This window comes from Triturus cristatus, chromosome 4_2, assembly GCF_964204655.1.
Source record: "Triturus cristatus chromosome 4_2, aTriCri1.1, whole genome shotgun sequence".
NCBI classification, from domain to species: Eukaryota; Metazoa; Chordata; class Amphibia; order Caudata; family Salamandridae; genus Triturus; species Triturus cristatus.
Window position 1 is genome coordinate 266,280,212 of NC_140586.1, and position 16,839 is coordinate 266,297,050.

At 42.0% G+C, this 16,839-nt stretch overlaps 1 protein-coding gene across 1 annotated transcript in view; it reads left to right on the forward strand.

Annotated features, from left to right (window-relative positions):
- The first annotated feature begins 4,669 nt into the window (after positions 1-4,669).
- The window catches only part of LOC146833604 (cytochrome P450 2D15-like), a 355,595-nt gene continuing 343,425 nt past the window's right edge, over positions 4,670-16,839 (forward strand). The window contains exon 1 of the mRNA XM_085601483.1: positions 4,670-5,473. Coding sequence (XP_085457609.1) covers positions 5,264-5,473 — 210 coding nt within the window. The 5' untranslated portion in view covers positions 4,670-5,263. The remainder of the gene's footprint in view (positions 5,474-16,839) is intronic.

Sequence of the window (16,839 nt, forward strand, 5' to 3'; positions counted from 1 at the left end):
TACAACCACCACCAATACCACCAATGCCACCACCACCAATACCACCACCACAAATACCACCATCAACACAAATACCACCACCAATACCACCACCACCAATACCACCAATACCACACCACCAATACCACCACCACCAATACCAATACTACCAAAAATACCAATGCCACTACCAATACCACCAACAATACCACCACCACCACCAATACCACCACCACCAATGCCACCAATACCACCGCCACCAATACTACCACCATCACCAATACCACCACCATCAATACCACTACCACCAATACCACCACCACCAATACCACCACCACCACTACTACCAATATCACCACCAATACTACCACCAATACCACCACCACCAATACCACCACCACCACCACCAATACCACCACCACCAATACCACCACCACTAATACCACCCCCACCAATACCACCACCAATATTAGGCCAAAGATAGCAATAACATTACGCAATGCCACACTACACACTTAAATCACAGAGACGGCAGGTAATAGTCTCCCTCCCGCTCTTCCTTCTGAGCCGCGACAGTTTAATCACAGAGCGAAAGGTGTTGGAGCGCTTTGTTAGTGTTTATAGCTCGGATCATATGTAACTCTCACTTCACACTTTGTGTCTGTGTAATTTGCAACACTTACACATCTTCTTCACGGCACTATTTATCACTACTTTGAAGAAGTCGCAGACCGGTCTCTTCTTCTGATATTTACAATCTAACAAGCGGTCAGAAGGCCCTTTATTGCAATGCAATAGGTCTCTCATTTGCAAAAGTTTAAGCTATTAGTATTGTAAAGAACAATGCCTTTTATTTATGTTTAAAACCCAAAACATGAATAAAAGGCATTGTCATTTACAATGTCAATAGCTCAAACTTGCGTGAATGCGACACCTAATGCACTGCAAATGCTTGTTCCTTATAGGAATGGACCACGGACTGCTTCTCCAAAAACTTTTATTAACATACACAAATGGAATAGGTTTCAAGGGGACCCTTGCCAGTTGTGAATGGGTTACCACCTTCTTTGACGTGGTGGTAAAACTTTAATATTTTGTGACTTCATTTCAGTCACAATTGATTGATATATGCCTTAACGATTTGGAAGTGACATCCTAAATACTATCCCTTACAAATAACGATCAGTTATAGGTCTGGAAACCAGTTTTGCAAATTTGAAACCTGTCACTGAATCGCAAAATGGGTAAGTACATAACATAACAAAAAACCATCAGAAAATCACAGTAATCTTGTGAATCTGTGAGTCACAGGCTTTGCGACAACAAAATGGCTTTGTATTTTCAGAGCCTGGTTCTTAATGAGTTTTAGGTCTGGCTTGACAGCGCAACTGTCTGCAAGAAATATTATTAACCATTATTTAAACTCAACATAGGGTTGGCTTCAATTACACACAGAGGAGGGTTGCTCTCTTATTGCACAGTATTGTCTGTTTGGGGTATCATTCTGCCTCTTATGGATTGTTTGCATTGCCATGCATGAGGGACTATTTTACGTCTAAAAAGTACACTTGATAATCACAAATTCAATTTTTGTCTCTTGCATGCATTTTATACAGAAAGCAATCCATATTTTATTCTTTTTGCTGCAATAGCATTTTTCAATGTTCTGAGAGTGTGTGAGCTGTTATAGCAACCACCGTCACCACCACCAGTCTCTTTACCACCTAAAGAGCATTTGTGCATGCCAGTGTTGCAAGCTTAACTACGTGAAACCTAGACCGACTGGCCCTGACAATGATTGTTTACATTTTTTGTAAATAAATTGTGTAAATATTTTTAAATCAAGCAATATATGTAAAAACTAAGCAAGAAGAAAAGTAAATCCTATAATTAAAGTCTGGTCTAATAACTGAGCAAAGAAAGAGAGTTTAAAACCTTGTGTAAAAACATTTGCTTTTTTTCATCTACTTCATTACAAAAGCAAACACATTCTATTCCTCAAGAAGAATGAAAATAAATGTCAGTGAATTTGTCAATTTCATAAACATACATCAAAATGGCAAATTGTACAAGTGCCGTCACTAGTTCAAGTTGGATTGACTGTCCACTCTACTATGCCTCTGTTCCTGGTCTGTGAGTTAACAAGACAGTGCAGTATGAGAGTTTTAGGGCCAGATGTACGACCCGCCAATTAGCGAGTCGCAAATTGCATCGCATTAGCGACTCGCTAATTGGAATGCACAACAGTGCCTCAGACACTGTTTGTGATTCCAAATGGGGTCGCAAATTGCATGCCTCATTAATATTAATGAGGCAGGCGCAATTTGCAACCCCTTTAGGAGTGGCCAGCATTCACAGGGATGGTGGCCTACTGGGGTCAGCAGACCACCATGTCTGTGACTGCTTTTTTAATAAATATTTTTTTTAATGCAACCCATGTTCCTTAAAGGGAAACAGGATGCATTTAAAAAAGAAAGATGAAACTTTTCAGTTTCATTTTTTTAAAGGCAGGCAGTGGTCTTTGGCACTACTTCCTGCTCTTAAAAAATATTTTCCCACATACTCACAGAGGGCTTGGGACCCCTTCCCCATTGCAAGTGGTTTACCACCTACTTGAAGTAGGTGGTAAACTGCGAGTGTTTTGCGGGCGCAAATGCGGCCGCAAAACATTAGTACATAGCATGTTGACTCGCTATTAGGAAGGGATGCCCCTTGCTAATAGCGAGAGTCACAAATGCTATTTTGCGAGTCAGTGACTCACGAAATAGCATTTGTACATGCTACTACCCTTTTTTGCAGCAGCAAACGGGAGGATCTCCCGTTTGCGGCTGCAAAAAAGGGTCATACATCTGGCCCTTAGTCTTTGTTTCAAGTGAATAAACACACCCGATAAGAACTATTAGTACCAGGAAAGAGCTCTGTCATTGAAAATGGCTGACACAACTGCAAGCATTCATTCATTCATCACTTTTGTGTTACAGTGTGGCACCCTATGTGTGACAGATATGCCCAATCATGGGTCTTGTAGTCTCGTACTCACTGCTCCACATTGCTCAAGGTGCATCTCACTGATGGAGCCCACTGAGGACAAAGCGGAATGAGATTTGCTTGTGTTCATGTATGGATGGGACCTGTTATGTCAGTTCAGGCTAGACAGTTACTATTGGAGAGAGACGAAATCTAGGGCCAGATTTACTCATATTTGGTGCAATGCAACACAGCAAAATAGCTTGCTGCCCTGCATTAACCCTTTGGGCGTGGACGGAATTCCCCTGCCGTGCGGGTGAATTCCACGAGTGCGCAAATCGAACTCCCCCCGGCAGTCCGACGCACACGCCCACCGTGACACAACGGGTTAAATGGAGAGGGCAGGAATGCACCATATTTACATACATATGGCGCATCCCTACTCTTTCTGTCTGGTACACTTGTGGCTGCCAAATGCCAACGCAAGTAACCTTGCACCACAGTGCAAGGGTGCCTTCATTACAAGCAGGATTGTTTTTGTGCAGGCAGGGGCACCTTCCTGCACAAAAACATACATCCAAGGCATTTTCCTCCTTCTATACTCCTCCTTGATACTCTTAACCATAGCATTTTGACGCATTCCCAGGTTTACTAATGTTAGTGTATCTGTGAATGAGCAAAAAACATGGGTGGATGTGTGTGAGCACTCACACTCCACCCATGGAACGCCTTCCCAGCTCAAAGTAGCACAAGGCAGCGACTTGTGCTGCCTTGTGGTACTCTGGATTTACCATGCCATGCAGAGCCATGCAAGGTGGCTCTGCGTGGCACAGTAAATTTGACTTATGGGCTTGCGTTGCCTTGCATGACGGAATAACGAAGCAAGTATTCAGTAAATTTGGGTCCTAATTTGTATATGGCAGGTCCCTCTCTGAAGTAGCATAGTAGAGAAAAAAACAATGGACTATATTGCGATCCAAGTGACTGCCAGTGGTTGAGACTTTTGTTTGAGATTGTTTGTTAGTGTGATGTTCGGTGTGTGAATGGATACCTGTAGGTGTGTTGCCCAGTCTGCATATGTGCATTCATGTGTGATCTATGTCTACATGTTCAGACATTATGCAAAAGCCAGACCTATTGACAGGGCCAATGGAATTACTTGATTGTGCAGAGTTTTTCGCATAATTACAAATTTGCTGCATTTGCCACATAATCCATCATCTGCTGCATTACCTGCACATGTTAACACAAAAAAATGTGCTTCTAGGTCAAACGGTTCAAAAGATACAAAAAATCCAGCGACACGTGTTGCTCCGCAGTGTAAAGGTTGACTGGTCACCCTTCTGTTGCTTAATGCTATATTTGGCTGTTAATCTGGTACTACTATAGGAAAGCCAAAACCAGACAGTGTTAAGTTGTGTAAAAATGACAAAATATTGGAGTAATATTATCACAATATGTGCTGTAACTTGTCCTTTCTTGCTGCATAATCTACTCAACTCTGCCGCATAATGTCTCTCCCCTGCTGCATAATTCCAGTGTCCCTGCCTATTTGCTATGTCATTGCTTGGCTCGCCATCATCAGGTGCTTACAAGCTTTTACTGACTTTGCTGGTTTACACTACCCCACCTCTTTCTTTCCTTTCATGGCCAATGAGTGAGTAAATAATCAGTCCAACAGATCACATGACTGCGGAAACACACAGATAAATAGAGGGGAAGAGGGACAGATATAGGTTGTGCATAACTGGAAGGACACGGAGGTGAGCCGAGGACAGGGGAGAGAGGCGGTTGAAAGGTAGTCGCTACATGTACTTGGGAGGAGACAAGAGAGGCGAGGAAAGAGGGAAGAGGCTAGCAGAAAGTAGCTACATCTAACTGGTGGGAGACAAGAGAAGCGAGAGGAAAGAGACTAAGAAGAAGAAGCTGCATTTAACTGGGGGAGACAGAAGGAGGAGGGGAGGGTGAAAGCTGAAACTGTACAAAATTGTGGGGAGCTAGGAAAAGCGAGAAGAAAAGATAAAATCGTGGAAGTGAGTTAAAGAGGAGCGGGGCGTGGGGAACTAGAAACACTGCAAGACGGACACTCTAAGAGGGATCAAGGCTTAGAAGTGGTGGGGGCAAGAACATCTAGAGGGCTGAGGGCGATCACTGGTGCAGACAAGTGAGAAGGAGAGAGACGGAGACCGGGAGCAGACTGTGTTGGAATTGTGGCGCTAAATGTAATAAAGGCACTGACATTTAAAACGCGGTGCGAGAAGAGAGGAAAGGAGAGACAGAAAGGGAACTTTTTGGTAGCGGATCGGAGGTAGCCAGCATGAGTCTCCTCTCAGCACCCTGGTCCCTCCTGCCCTCGGGTACCTTCCTGACGATGCTGGCCCTCTTCTTCACCGTCTTTGCGCTGATCCTTGACATCACGAGACGCCGGAGGAGTTGGAGCCGCTACCCACCCGGACCCACCTCCCTGCCCTTCGTTGGGAATATTTTGCAGGTGGATTTCAAATGTCTCACCAAATACAGTAATCAGGTAAGTCTGGTTTCAGAGAACGCTTTCAAGCCAACGCATGTTGTTTGAATGTGTTGTAAAGTGTAGAGTAGGAAGAAGAAACAATTATAGCAGCTATAGCATAAGTGCGAATCGAAGCGCTACCTCTGTCAGTTGTGGTACTTTCTTTTCTTAAGCCAGGTTCCTTCTGACGGTATGACGCACCTGTGATAAGAACACTACCCACAATTCACCTGTGATGGTTCGTCACAAGTGTGTCATGAGGTCATAATGAGTCTGTGCCCAATTAAAGCACAGGTCCGAATGCTGCTTCCAATGCTGCTGTAGCTGCCAGAATCCAGCACGTGCGCCGTAAGCACAACTAGGTGCGAAAGGAAATAGTGTTGACAACAACAGGAGAGGGAGGGAAATAAATCAGGAACACTCTCAGTCCCCCAGGGTAAATCTAATCATAACAACAAAAGTGTGCCTTGCAAACAATGAATGTAGAGCACGACAGAATAATCCAAATTGGTTCTTTATAAAGCCCTCACTCACCAACCTGGTTGGTGACATGCTTCATCATTGGGCCCCACCAGGAGAGGCCGAGTGCCACCCTGGTGTGCTACAACGCCAGAATTACTGCGGAGCTGGTTATTCGTGTGTAGTGAATAGTGAAGGAGTGAATGTTAAAAGTATCACAATTGTGTCAAAAACTATTTTATTAGAAGCCAATCGGACACAGTAAAAACAAGGTGTGGGACAAAAAGCTGAATGAATTGTTCAGCAGAGTCCACTTAAGAGGTGGTCAACATGTTTCTGCCTATGTGTTGTAATTTTAACAGGCATTCGTCAGGTCCATTAAGTGTAAACCCCGGCGGTATGGGTGCGCTAAGGCCCACCCTAACCTGAGGTTCTAAGTGTGAAAAAGATAAAAAGTGTGAAAATATATACACGTGATATCTGGTATCCCTCGTGTGTGGGAGGAACCAAGTTTATTCTGGTTGAACATAACATTCACAGACATACATGAAAAGAAAAAGACAAACATAATCGTTAGCCGTGATTCGATCAGTAACTCATAGTTGAATATACAGATACTGGTGCTCTACGCAGTGCACATAAGCAGTAACACTTATCAGTACGTGCTGCTTTTGAGGAACAGTGTGCACTAAAGATGGTAAACCAAACTCAATTTGGTGATAGAATCTCACAAGAGAGTCGAATAGTATGCCCATCGTGAGTTGTATCGATAATCAAAAAACTTGTGTGAGAAACACTATGCTTAAAGCTTTTATACATAGCGCAATTGGGCATTGGATATTTACAAAGAAAAAGAAAGAGAAGTCTCACATAAGATGCAGTCACTAACTACATCATGGGTCTCGGGAGGGGGGTGGTAGCAACAATAGCACACCCTAAAGAGTTAAAAGGAAAGAAAACGAAAAATAGAAGGGGATCCAACAACACTGAAGCAAACAAATGGTAAATAATGGGTGGGCTCTAAGACCACAGCCAAATATCAATATGTCTCACACAAGAAAGCATATATGCTGCTTTAGGCAAGACCTAAAAATAAGATGGACTAGTTGAAGTTGTCAAACGTGACTTGTTGGCACTTGGTGCTTTTGGAACGTGGATTTTTCTAAAAGAGGGAGGGCTGTGGGAGAGGGACAGAGAGGAGAACAATTATGAATGTATCTAGGAAAGAAGGACTGAGATATTTTTAATTTGTGGAGGCAAAAAAGCATATTGGAGAACAAAGAGTAGGAGGAGACAGCACCAAGGGCCATAGCATGAAGGACATTTCCAGGACAGTGCAGAGCCAAGTGCCTGTTTATGCACCCACAGGGCATAAAGTACATACATTTAACTCACTATTTCTCTGAGTTAGTGCCAAGAGAATAAAAAGCAGGGGTATGCATGTCTTCACAAGTATTGAAAACAAGTTAATGTTGTAACCAGGACACTGGCAACATCGTTCATTCAGACATAAAAGTACAGACCACGTAACTTTCAGTTTGTTGCTTCCAAGCATTTTTGTAAGGGTGAAATCCAGCTTTGCAGTGGCTCTTCACAGATGACTAGTGCATAAAGAATATGCACCAAGAGGCCACTGAAAAAATAAGATTCTGAAAAGTTCACTCAGTGCACAGGTCAGTCCATGACTGGAGCAAAATTCCGAAACCACCCTTTCCTTCAAATAGTGCCACCCTCGTGGGATTAATGACCCAACCTCCTTCAAGTACACCTGTCATTTTAATCATGGCTTTCCAGCCATCGACTAAATCGATCACTCTTTTGACCTAGTGCTCTTAAATTACCTTCCTAGACATGCGGGTCTTTCTTTCTTCGTCTAGACCTATTGATGGAACTGTATCATCCTGAACCTACTGTTCCTCCTCTTTTTCTCATCCTATTTTACCCAGTCTCAGGCCTCCAGGGGCTTTGGGCCCTTTGGGCCGAATATGGCATTGGGCACCTGCATTGAGAAAAGGAATGAATACCCGCCCCTTATTTGAGGTGTAGCAGACTTAAACTCTTGAGTTCCTAAAAACTTTGGCACCAGTACTTTTACCCCCATTTGAATCCTGCAAGGAAAATATTATTTTCTTTGTGGTTACTAACTGGGGTACATTCCTGAGTCTGGTGAGCCCTCAGTCCTCTAATGTGTTAAATAGACTAGCAGAGAAATTCACAGGAACATGTAATACAATGCCTCCTTGCAGGGGGGAAGAGGGTACCTGAAATAAGAGGTAAACTGATACGCACTCCATTACAACTTCACTTCAAACAGGCAAAATCATGTATGATGCCTTGAAAGAAAATGCCTCTTTTTGCATGATAACCCCCATACTTTTGTGCCCATGTTGCCGTTTTTTCGATTCTGAAAATGCACCGAATCCTGCCAACCAGGCCACAGTGCCAATCCTCTGACCCATAAGAGGTAAATGTCTATTTGGCTCACCCACAATTGGCATACGTATACTTACTTATAAGTCCTTAGTCTATAGTACTAGGAGTACTAAGGGCCTGTAAGTTAAGTGCCCCTCTTAACTGCTAAACTGACTTGACCATTTAAACCAATGGCATACGCAAAACCTTCCTTTTTAAAATCTATAGGTCACACCAAGGCAGGCCTAGGGAGCCCTAAAGGCAGGGTGCATTATATTAAAAAGGACATGTGTTTTTATTTACTTTACATGTCCTGACTGTAAAAACCCATCATTTCTGTTTTTACTGTGTGTAGTATGTAGTTAAATGCCGACAACTCTGCAGTGCTAGCTTCCAAATGGCACTACTAAACATGGTACTCTAGGGTATCAAAAGGATCATTGCATTAAACCCAACGTGTTGCTTAAGTCAGTTGAATTTAATGTACCTATTTCACAAATTCGAACTTTGGAAAGTGGTCAATTTGATGCCCAAAGTTTCCAGTAGCCATTTTTGGATGCACACAGCTGCTGTACTTGAGACAATCTGCCTTCCTGGGTAAAGGTGAGAACAAATCTTAGGAAGAGGAAAAAAGGACCTCCGAGGGAGGAGATGTGAGTTCCTCCTGGAAGGATAGCCAAAGTGGGTGTGAGCCCAAAAGGCACGCTTCAAGGTGGAAGCCGCTTTTGAAGGGCAAATGTTAGTCCACTAAAGAGGGACTGCTTTTTTTGTTTAGGCAAACAGACCAGTGTCTCGGACAGCGAGCGAGAAACTGTTGTCAAACAGTTTTTTCAAGAGGATTGTAGCCCTCAGGTAGCCACACTTCTGGGTTGGACTAGGGAGCTCCACACACTGAGAAAAGGGTGTTGCCATGTTGGGAGTATGCAGAATTGTGCATTCTGGGCTAGCTGGATGCCACACTTCACAGAAAGTCATCATCAGGAAGAAGGGACCTGGTAGAACATTGGCTAGTTAGTTGCCATATCCCCTTAGGCTCATAGTGGGCATCAAAGTGATACTTCTGGCACCCAGACCTCAAATCATGTGTGTACTGGAGAGAGGACCAAAGAAGGACATCCCTGCTGTTCCCCGTTCCATTTGGTCACCCAGCAAGGAAGTTATCTTAAACCAAAGGAAACTACTGGTTTTGTTTGTGACCAGAGACCAGTAGACCAGTGACAACTTGACTTGTGCTGGACTTGACCCAGATTCATGGCAGATCGACCCCTGAGGCCAAAGTTGCCCCCAAACTCGAGGACGAAGGAGCAGTCATAGGTAGACCCCCAACATTGGTTCAGCATCCTCAGTATTTATTTTAGCATCTTTTCAGCGGTTTACTACTGGTGTACTGCTATACACTAGGGGCTACTGGCTACAGAGCCTCACAAATTCGACCCCTACTAGTCCTGTTTCACCTACCTGAAGTAACAAGAATAAACAATAATTATTTGTAACACATACCTCTGTGAACTTCATGCATACTAGTATTCATGTCAACAACCCAATATTTATAGCAATCACACCAATTAATTCTCTTCCTCGTTATGAAATGTAGAAAGCTAACGAGTGGTATGGATGGCTGCACAGCCATAATCTGAGTTAGAAGTCACACACACATTCCCCAACCTCCCCAATACAAACTAGCCAATAACAGCCGGCTCTGCAGGCCGATCACACTTCTCACTGACATTCCCCAGGGATGACAGGCATCCTTCTTTCTCCCTAGGGTCACCTTGCTTTGTTGTCTTTGATGTGTTATCCCCAATATCTGAAGCAACCCAAACTAAAAATAATATCCTGTAGCACCTGCCACCATGACAACTTGCATCTAGGAAAAGTTTTAAAAATGTCAACATCTTCCCTCTATTAAACGCACATGTAATACATAGACAATCTGTGTGTCACCTTGCTTAAACCCCCTACACCCCCTTAGGTACCATCTTTCCTCAGGTGCTACCCTCTTCATTCCCTCTACCCTTAAATACCGTCTCATCTCTCCCCATTCATTTTTCTAATCAGCTTCTAAATAGCTACTGGTTTGATGCAGCTCTGCAAACCCTTCTATGAATAGCTTTATTCATTGTGAACAGAACCTAATGATGCTCTGGTATGTCCCCTGGTGAAAGGTCTCTTTGAACATTTCGCCACACTCCCTTTAACAAAATCATTGTCCCTAATGTTATTGATGAACAAATATAGGATAACTTTTGTTGGCCCTTTACACCATTTTGGGCATCAGTTTCTCCCCTCAAATGCCACCTTCTCCATCTTATGGACGGTTAATTTGTTAAAGCTTCTTACTTCTTGTCTTACATGTGGTTATTTTCTGCCTCCTTTCTGGACCACTTAGACCATGAATGCCCTATATTATGATGTGCGGCCATGATCCTTTAACATTCTTTAACTAGTGTATGTGCAGAAAAATAAGCTTGGCAATTAAACATGTTGATGAGAGGAAGGGGGGTGGGAATGAGGCAAATACCTATTTAATGCAACGAAAAATACTTCCATCAGGCCATCTATCTGTCTTGGACTCTTATGTTGGAGCCCTTTCCACTTAAGAACAATTCCCCAGTACATACTCTTTAGTTCTAATCTTGTGCAGTCTTAGCATCATCAATGTGGGGAGAACTGTCATTAGCTTACATCCTTGTTGTGCACAACATTTTTTTAACTAAATACTAACAATGACACCCAGTGATGCAAAGATAGTTCCCTTGATGACGCCAACCAAATGACCTTAATCGTACCCACCTGATCTGAATTTGATCATTACAAACCATCCCCCTTCTTTAACCAACTTATACATCACCCCACATCAAACACTGAAAGAATCTATCTCCTGCCTTTTTAATTCCCCATAGAACACCCATGAAAAATATACCCTGAGATACATTTTCAATGTATTCCACCATGACGCTAGGAACACGCTTCATACAAACCTTAACATTTCAATTGCCATTAATTTTCTCACCCTTCTCTCTGTTGATCTCTGAATCAGCCCCTTTGGTTTTAACAGGGTTATTCTCACACTTCTACCATTCTTTGGTTACTTAAGCATAATATTTGAGTTCACAACTACTTGGGCAGTAAAGGCTCAATTAACAGATTTTCAAGAACAATTAGCAATCTGCCTTTGTCAGCATCATTAGAGTTGTGTCATTCTAAAGCATGTGGAGGACAAGGGCTTTGTCTCATCAAAAGATCTGGTGTTAGCCAGGCTTTAACAGTAAAACAGAATACATATGATAGATCAGTTTCTTGCAAAGGCAGTTGGCATTGATACAAGGAACTCCTTGGTTCAAGTTTAACTTGGAACTAAAAATAAATGCCTACCGCATGTTCCTAACCATTTATGTAATGGATGTGTGAGGAATTGAGTTGTTGGTTTAAGAGGGTGTGAGCCCATCTCAAGAACAGCCAAAGTCCATGTCGGGGTGAACCACAAACAGTCACTAAATTAACCTTTGCGTAACCCTCTGGTAACTTGAAACAAAAGCAGTCAGGGATAACTTAGTTGCAATGTGTAAAGTATTTTTGCAGCACAAAACAGCCATAAAGTGAAAACACAACACAAGAAAAATCTCATACCAATTTTAAAAATTAGAGTAAAATTCAATACATTATCTGACACTAAAAATGACAAAATCCAATCTGCAAAACTGGAGATATGCAATTTCAAAGTTTTATGGTAAGTAGAGCACCTAAATGCTCAAAGCGCCAACTGTGATTATTTGGTTGCCACTGACTGGCACACAATTACAAGTTCTAGCCAACCATGATGGAGTGCAGGTAGGATACAGGGACCAGGTTAGTCTCACTGAAAATATGACCTCATAACCGTGATATGGAGTGTTGTGTCGCTCTAGCCTGTTCCGATGTTACATCTGTATGTCTCTTTTAGCCTTTCGCCAAGTTCACTTTACCAAAATCATTGTCCCAAATAAGACTGATGAGCAGATTTAAGATAACCTCCTTTTTCTTTCACACCATTTTGGGCAGCAGTTTCTGCCTCACATACCACCTTCCTCATCGAGTGAACTGTTAATTCATTGATGCTTCTTACTTGTTTTCCACATGGTCATTTTAAGCCCATTTTGTTTCCTTCTTAGCCAATGAAAACTCTATATTCAAACTTAAGCTGCATGACCTTTAACTTACTTCAAAACAGTAGTTGGGTAGAAAAACAAGCTTTGGAATTTCTGATGTTAATGATAGGAAGGGAGTTGGGAATGATACAAATATCCTTGAAAAATCTGTTGAAAAATTAGTTCCATCAGGGAGTCAATATTCAGCCCTGTCCTAGATGCCTCTGTTGCAGCCCTTACCCCCAAGGAACAGTTACTCAGCATCTTCTCCACAGTCCCCAATTTCTTCAGTCATTTTTTCAGCAGTATCAACAATGCCAACGATGGCCCTGAGAGACACAAAGATACCTCTCCCAGCACTTCCAACTAAGTGACCTTACTGGTATGACTTGCCTTTGATCATTACAACCAATCTCTCATCTTTCTCAAAGTTATAGATCATCCTTCATCTAACTCTGAAATAAAGTTTCTTCTCCCTACAAACTGCCCAAAAAGTATCCATAAAAATGCACACCATAGTAATTTACGCCTTTGATTTACCCCACCTGCCCCAAATAATACACTTTATATGAATTTTAAAAGTTCAATTGGCATCAAGTTTTGCAGTTTTTTTTAATCACATTTCCCTGATTTAGCCTTTGATTATCATATGTCTCATTTCAACAGTTGTCAGCTTTCAACTGCAACAATATGCACTGTAAAATGTAATTCCACACCAATTACTTGAAATTGTTACTGGGCAAAGTTGTTTCTCAAGCATGTATCACAATTGTCCTTCTAAAACCTTCCTTCTTTTTTCTGGAAATCGTTGCCCATCAGTCCTCCTTACCAGCCCATTATGCATAAATTACAACCAAGTCACAGGATACCTTTTCCTGCTAATGATCCATTCCTATATCAGGTGCAAAACTCTCACTCTTCAGAGTGATCCTTCAGCATTTAAAATAGCAACCTCTACACTAACTGCTCCCACCCATGAAATCTCTTCCACTGTGAATGAGGCAATATTATTGTCTATCCATGGGACATACTTTTCCCTAAATATGGTGACTGTCATACAACCCAAAACAAGACGCCTAAAGCATATTTCCAGCATATGAAAAGGCTTTGAATTGGCCTAAGATGCTGAAAAAGAGGTGAAAAATCAAATGCATGACATGTTTCCCTAAATGCAAGTTAAGTAGAAACGTTGGGGTCATTTATAATATGGCTGGAGGTTTGCTAAAATGACAGGTTGGTGAGGCCATCGCCTCTGCCGACCTAGCGGAAGTTTGGTTTTCGCACATACAGAGCCCCTCCGGACTCCAGGGATCTCTTTGCCTTCAAAGGAGCCATTGTTGTGGCAGCAACAATGAATGCAGTAAAGCTTTGCAAGCAGGTGCCATATTTAATATGCCCACTCTGTAAATAACAAAAATTCCAAGAATAAACTCCTAAATTGAGAGTTTAAAAACAACAACACCAAGAAAAAAGGAGTGAGGTACCTGTGTATGTGCGCCATTGCACAATTTTCCTGCTTAGAGCCACCGCGCCTTTTATGATGGTCACAGGTAGGGAAATCTAGTGATGGTCATTCCGCCCTAAATAAAGCAGGACAAACCTCACTATATCCTGGCTGTCCTATGGCAGATTTGCCATAAGTTAGGGTTTCTGACATTCGAGCCAGCAGAGGCTCTACTGTAGGAAACCCAGTGCTTCTCTTGACCCTAACTAGAGACGGGGGAACTGTGAATTTGGGATTGTAGGAGTATCTCTAATTTATAGTGGTGCCCTTGCTGTGCCAAACTATTTTTGCCAGATTTTAACAGGGCTATTGTGACAATGAACCCACATTCTGGTTATTTAGGCCTAACACAAGTACTTGGGGGGCAGGGGAGTACAAAAAAGTAAAAGAGTTTTAACACAATCTTTGAGCTCAATTATCAGATTTATAAGAACAATTGTACATTTCCTTGTGTTATCATCCTTAGAGTTGTATTGTGCTCCTGCTAAAAAAGCAGTGCACTTTGACTGGTACTGAGGTCAGTAGTTACCTGGGATTAACCAGGCTGTATCTGTAAACCAGTAACCCCATCAGAGAAAGGCTTCTTGCACAGACTTCCAATGTACAGGTTGAACTTGGTAGCGGTGGAGTAGCTATGGGGGCGCGGAGGGCTGTCTGCACCGGGCAGCATGAGTTTTAGGGGCAGCGGCCTCCCTCCACTCTTACCTGCTGTCTTTGGGCGCAAATAGCAAGCACCCCCGCTCCTCTTCACTGTGGATACCACGGGCTGGCAAACACGGGGACCACTACAGGCAGCCAGAGGGCTAGCTACGCCATTGCTGGGAAGGTAGAGTAAATGTTGTTTTAGGAATGGATGTTCCTAACCATTTACTTTGTGAATTCGACTATGTACCAACACTAGTTAGAGAACATTCTTGCAACCCCTTCTGGAGTTTATAAAACTGATTCTTGCCTGCCAGGATTGGCATGTGTTAAATTGTAAGAAATTAATGTCACTGTGAGGTTGAGGTAGTGGAAACAAGTAAACTGCAAGCGATACGCTCAGGGAGAGGCCACCATTTTGGGCAGTTATTATGAACTAGTCAAGTTTCAGTGGTCTTTAGAAACTCAGATGGGTGAAATATATATGCTGGAACCGAGAATGCTGGGCCTGTAGGATTTCACGTTTAGCTGCCTCTTAAGCTATATATGAGCCTTGAAACAATGCTGCATTTTTTCAGTTTTTCTTCTTTTGTACAATACTCTGCTTAAATCTTGGCTTTTGTCTCCTTTTCTCTTCAAGAGGATTAGAACAAATCATGTTACTTGTATTGCATTACATCATATGAAAAGCGGCTTTAATGTACGTTTTGTGGCTCAGTTGTACGCATAACCAGCTCTGCAGGAAAAATGCCTGGAGATTTTTGAAAAATATATTTTTTAAATGATTCTATTCCATATAATTATGTGAAATATTTTCACTTCACATTTAAATTGGTATTCTTTTAGATGTGTTGACTAATCTTTCAGAATTTTATATAGATCTTTCAATGCTGATGTTTTTAAACAGCTTTTATCGAGAAGAATGACAGATATGCACACAACCAGGAGCCCCTGTAAGCAATACAGTGCTCATATTAGTAGAAGGTTGTAGACATAAAGTGTGTGCAGCAGAATCTCAATAATAAGCATGGATGAGTATTATTAGAGAAGTAATATAGCTGGTAATTTGGATCAGTGTGCCTTATACCGGAGCGATAAGCCTAGGACAGCCTCAACTGGATGGGGAGAGTCTATGCCTAGCGTACCTTCTCACAAGCCACGCCCTAACATCAAAAAACCCAAAACTCTACGAACTTTCACTGTGGCCCATTTCATAGTCAATGAAAAGTGACCAAATTGCCTCGAACATGCCATACTAGCACCTGGCTGTCACGATTACATCTTCCATTTGTACTAGATCCCATATTTTTTAAAACGAAAGGTCTATTCGGGGCTTCAGAGGTAGGTTCTAGAAATGCTCAAGATAAATATCATTGACAATAAAAATTGTATAATCAATTTGCTTGTCCATGAACTTAGCATGTATGTGTAGTCTCTTCGGGGAGCAACTAGCAGGATACTTATCAGATCAGGTGGCAAGAAACATTGATTATAGTTTTGATCGGGGATAGTATTTCTTTCCCAAAAATGTGGGCAACAGTCCAGGTCTACCACATATGAAGCATATCCTTATAACAGTTGAGCCAAAAGGTTAATGGTACATCAGGGAACATTTTCCCTATCTTTGGTAGAGGAGGGTAGTATCTCTATGATACTTTAAAAGTACTTTTTTATTGTTGTGTGTGTAGTAGGAGGCTACTCCGAACTAAACTGCAGACCACATGTCACCGAGATATCCCTCACCATGTCTAATTCCAATTTGGTTCATATAAAATTGAGTATACCATTTATCACATGCTGGACGCTATCCTGAAGAAATTTGAAAAGTCCTGTGTTTTAATATGCATTTGAAATGGTGTCAGATCCAAATAATTTTGGACAGTCCTCTTTGTGTGACACCTCATTCCTCAATTGGGTGGGGGTTTAACAATGAAAACATATAGAAAAATATGAAGTAGGTGTGTATGACCTCCCATTACCTAGCAATGCAGCCTTGCCGTGTAGAGGCCTGGTGTTAATTCTGAGTTGCCCAAAATCTCATTAGTGATAGGTAATAAAACATGATGAACCTCTCGATTAAAGTCACCCCCATCGCCAGTGTCATGGAACAAGGTTGGGAGTCTTAAGTTTGTTTATCAAAGGAATTTATGCCAGGGTTTGTAGGAGTATCTACAAACATGAATATTCTTGTTGGGTTCACTGTGTTTGTGGGTTGTTAAGCATCTGGTCAATTATGGCAA